Here is a 4,126-nt window from a genome sequence, read left to right as displayed (position 1 = left end):
GTGGCCCATAAGCCCATAGTTTTATATAGACAATCCATAAACTGAGCTCATGTCTGGACGTGTGTATGTATGTATGTGTGTGTGGGTCGACATTTAAAAGACACATTTTTTGCCTTTCTCGTACACTAAGTGCAAAACTAAAAGACTTTTTTATTAAGACTAGATATACACATAGTGTCTTCAGGAAAGCTGTAGCGGATAGTATTTTGAGCCATATTGCCAAAGACACCCCATGTCTAACTATTATACTTTAAAAAATATGTGACTTTTTCAATGGAAGATCCCTAAAATCACATTTTTTATCATAACTTTTTTCTATTTTTCCAAGATTTTTCCAACCTTCTACAAAGTTATTTGTCAAACAAAACTACACGTTTTTGTGGAACATTGCGAAGCGCTATCTCTTAAAGCTTAAAAGTTATAATGAAAAAGGTGTTTTTTCTAGGTGTGTTCAGAAATCAAATAGCCTGTTCCGGCGCAAAATGGCCCACAAAACTTTTTAGGATTCAGAAACTACTGTTCTTCTACTTTTCTCTAGTGATTGAAACTTATGTTTACACGAAATTACAAAAAACAGAAAAAAAGGTTATGATAAAAAATGTGATTTTAGGGATCTTCCATTGAAAAAGTCACATATTTTTTAAAGTATAATAGTTAGACATGGGGTGTCTTTGGCAATATGGCTCAAAATACTATCCGCTACAGCTTTCCCGAAGACACTATGTGTATATCTAGTCTTAATTAGTTTTGCACTTAGTGTACGAGAAAGGCAAAAAAGGTGTCTTTTAAATGTCTACACATACACACATACACTCATACACACATACAGACATCAGCTCAGTTTATCGAATTTCTATATAAAACTATGGGCTTATGGGCCACCATCAAATATTGTTTTTAGTGCGATCCTATAGCCTATACATAATCTTAGTGTACGAGTAAGGCCAAAACAAGAAAATTTAAAATCTATATAACTCGTTTGTAATTTCGTGCAAACACAAGCTTCAATCGCTAGGCAAGAGTCAACATACAGCAGCTTCAGAGAACTAAAAGTTGTCTGCGCCATTTTGCGCCGGACCAAGTTATACGATTCTCAAATACCCTAGAAAAAACATATTTTCTCAAATAACTTATCAATTTTAAGAGATAGAGCTTCGCAATGTTCTACAAAACGTGTATTTTATTAGCCAAACAACTTTGTAGAAGGGTGTAAAAGTGCCTGAATCATATAAAAAAGTTATGCTCAAAAACTGATTTTAGGGCCTTCCACGGTAAATGTCACATATCTAGTAAAGTATAAGTCACAGATACATGATTTTTGGCAAAGTGGCCTAAAATACCATCCGCTACAACTTTCTCGAAGACACTAGGCGCATATACGGTTTAGGTGAAAAAGTAAAATTTTTATCTCACTTTTAGGTGGATTAATCATTTCACAGATTTTCTCAAAAAAAGCCCTTTATGATATCTAACGTTTCCTCCAAACAAACTACAGCGAAAAAATCAACAGAAACGATGTTATTAAAAAAGCGCACGAAATCGACAAAAAGCAACACTGTGCGCTGTAACCATGCTCGACATGTAGCTCGCAAATGTTTGCAGTGTCACGCATTGCACGATTTGTTTATGCATCGCCCACTGGAGCTTCATCTGCGACGGTAGCTTGTCCTCCAGCTCCTGTAATAATGATGGATTGTTCATGTGAGCGGTTTCTCCTGACGCTTGCAAATGATCGCAAAGTCCTTGGAGTTCCATTCCAAATTCGATCACCGTTTCGAGTCGTTCCAATCTTGGTGCTGGTGCAGCACGTACCCTGTTCAACAGTGCGGATATAATCAGCCCTGGTCGCCCATACAGCATCCGAAGTGTTTCAATCACTTGTGGGACAGATGCGGGCAGAAGCAGGCGACTTCTTACGGATTCGCGAGCATGGCCTTTCAAACACCGCTGCAATCTAATCAGATTCTCAGTGTTACTAAATCCGCAGCTGTTAGTAGTGATTTCGTATTGGCTAATAAATATAGGCCAGTCCTCCGGATTGCCGCAGAAATCTGGAAGGTCACGAGACATAACACGGCGGGCTGCAATTTGCGCTGCGGTTGGACCTTGATCAGCAGTACTTTCATCCCTGACATGCATATCGGGAATGAATTGTGATCCCGTATGTCTTACGTTCCGTGATGATGGCTGGAATGTCGTATCAGGCCGAACCTCGTCCAGGAAGGTCGGCAGTTGCGTGCTTTGTAGGGCAGGGTTTGCCCGTCTAATTCTGGCAGCACTTTTCCGTTGAGGAGGAAGGTACATATCCACCTCAGAAGAGCAGTATTCAAAGGGCAACGGTGGGATATCGAGAGTGGCGTTATCCGTCACGGCACTAGCTGGTGGTGCTGGGGGCACATGATGGGTTGACTTTCGAATACGAGGCCGAGGCTGAGGTGCGGGTGCTCGTGGCTTCGGAACTGGACTCCTATGATTCATGGTATTCATCTCGACAGTTTCGTTTCTTTCTTGATGAGAGATCTGGCTGCTCGATGCGACGGGTTGAGAATTCAGCATGGGTGGATTGACCGCAGGATAAGTCGAAACTACATTTCTACCACCGACAGTAATTTTGCGCTGCTCGGGTGCTTCCGGATTTGGTGGCTGCCCAATGGCTGCATTCAATGTCCTGCATCTTGGTTCCACAGTTCCGTCGTTCCTCATCCATTGCAAAATACTTTCGCGATTACTCCTACGGCTACTCACTGTACTTCCTTTTTCATCGACTTCCTGCATCTCTAGCAGCTCGAATTTCTCCTTGAGAAACGTCCTCTCCAGCTCTTCTTCGGCTAGTATTTGCTGACGCTCTTGCTCCAACCGCTTCTTCTCCAACGCCTTTTCTTGTAGGAAACGCTTTCTGCGGATTTCTTGCTCTTCTTGTAGACGTTGCATTTCTAGCGCTTTAGTAGAAGACATCCTAGATGATCGGCTGCTAACACTGATTGGTAAACACTCGGCGCACGTCCAGGGCCGATGTTCTACCGATCTACTTACGCCCACGCAGCTGAAGTGATACCAATCTTCACATTCTCCGCATTGGACCATATCGTCGGCCCAGTCTGGACGGTCGCAGTCTGGACAGGCGCTCGCTGAGTCGTTGTGCACGGTGCTCTCGAGGAAGGTCGTTGATTTACCCTTGTGAGCCATGTTAGAGTATATTCTTGAGATTGTTCTAATCAACAAGAAACTACACTTTCGTTTAGCGATGAAACTCGATTTCAATCAGCTCAAGCTGAAATATATTTGTCATTTAGTTCTTTTATAAACTCTTATTCAGACATTAATCTTACAATATAGTGTAGGCTTACTATGACTGGTATAAATCGGGCAATAGGTACCACAGAGTGTAGGACCAACTAGAAATACAGCGTTTTTAGATTTATAAGTATTCAAGAATTCAACAATATCAGTTTAATCTCACATATTGGTTCAATTTCACCGTACAACGATTCAGGTCCAATACACTTGGCACAACGATTCTCTCGTACGTGCACCTATTTAGGGTTACATTTTAGGTTACTCATTTAGAGAAAATAAACGAATTCTATATCTTACGTTCCCAACGCTATTTGTAACCAACACTATTTAAAAGATGATTCGATTAGATAATGCGCTAGACTAACTACAGTTAGTTTAGATTTACTGAGTTAGAATATCAAATTCAATAATTGTCCGTGAACTAATAATCACTGGTAATCATCCACGTTCTCATAATTTGTTTTCGGTTTGTTGTCATCTATCAGTGTCATTGCATCGATCGTAGCGTCACAAAGGCTGGTGTGAGTGAGTCTCGCAGGGCTGTAGAGCACATTCAAGGTTGCCAGATTGCGCAGCAACACGATCCTATTTATAAAGTAGGAAAACTAACAACTTAATGAAAAGTTAGATTTTAACACAAGTAGAGCAGTTTAAAAAGAATAGCATTAAATCAATTCAATTCAATTTGTGTGGCCAATATAAAGTTAAAATTGGTGGTCTTAATAAATAAATAGATGTCTCTGGATTCAAATACTCGGAAAACTACGTACCTTGTTGTAAAATCTGATGCTAAATTAATCTCAGATACAAACCACACAAAGAACCTATC

At 40.5% G+C, this 4,126-nt stretch overlaps 1 protein-coding gene across 1 annotated transcript; it reads right to left on the bottom strand.

Annotated features, from left to right (window-relative positions):
• Positions 1-1,276: 1,276 nt before the first annotated feature.
• LOC134217056 (uncharacterized) lies at positions 1,277-3,351 on the bottom strand. The gene is made up of 2 exons (XM_062695816.1): positions 3,330-3,351; positions 1,277-3,271 (listed from the first exon to the last, which is right to left on the bottom strand). The coding sequence occupies exon 2, from the start codon at positions 3,184-3,186 to the stop codon at positions 1,522-1,524; it is 1,665 nt and encodes a 554-aa protein (XP_062551800.1). The 5' UTR covers positions 3,187-3,271; positions 3,330-3,351; the 3' UTR covers positions 1,277-1,521.
• Positions 3,352-4,126: the final 775 nt, after the last annotated feature.

This window comes from Armigeres subalbatus, chromosome 2, assembly GCF_024139115.2.
Source record: "Armigeres subalbatus isolate Guangzhou_Male chromosome 2, GZ_Asu_2, whole genome shotgun sequence".
Taxonomy (NCBI): domain Eukaryota; kingdom Metazoa; phylum Arthropoda; class Insecta; order Diptera; family Culicidae; genus Armigeres; species Armigeres subalbatus.
The sequence above is the reverse complement of the archived record's forward strand: the minus strand, read 5'-3'. Positions and strand labels throughout refer to the sequence as shown.

What these genes read in the sequence shown, in the direction of transcription:
- LOC134217056 (XM_062695816.1), bottom strand. Translation starts at nt 3,186, where the DNA reads ATGGCTCACAAGGGTAAATCAACGACCTTCCTCGAGAGCACCGTGCAC.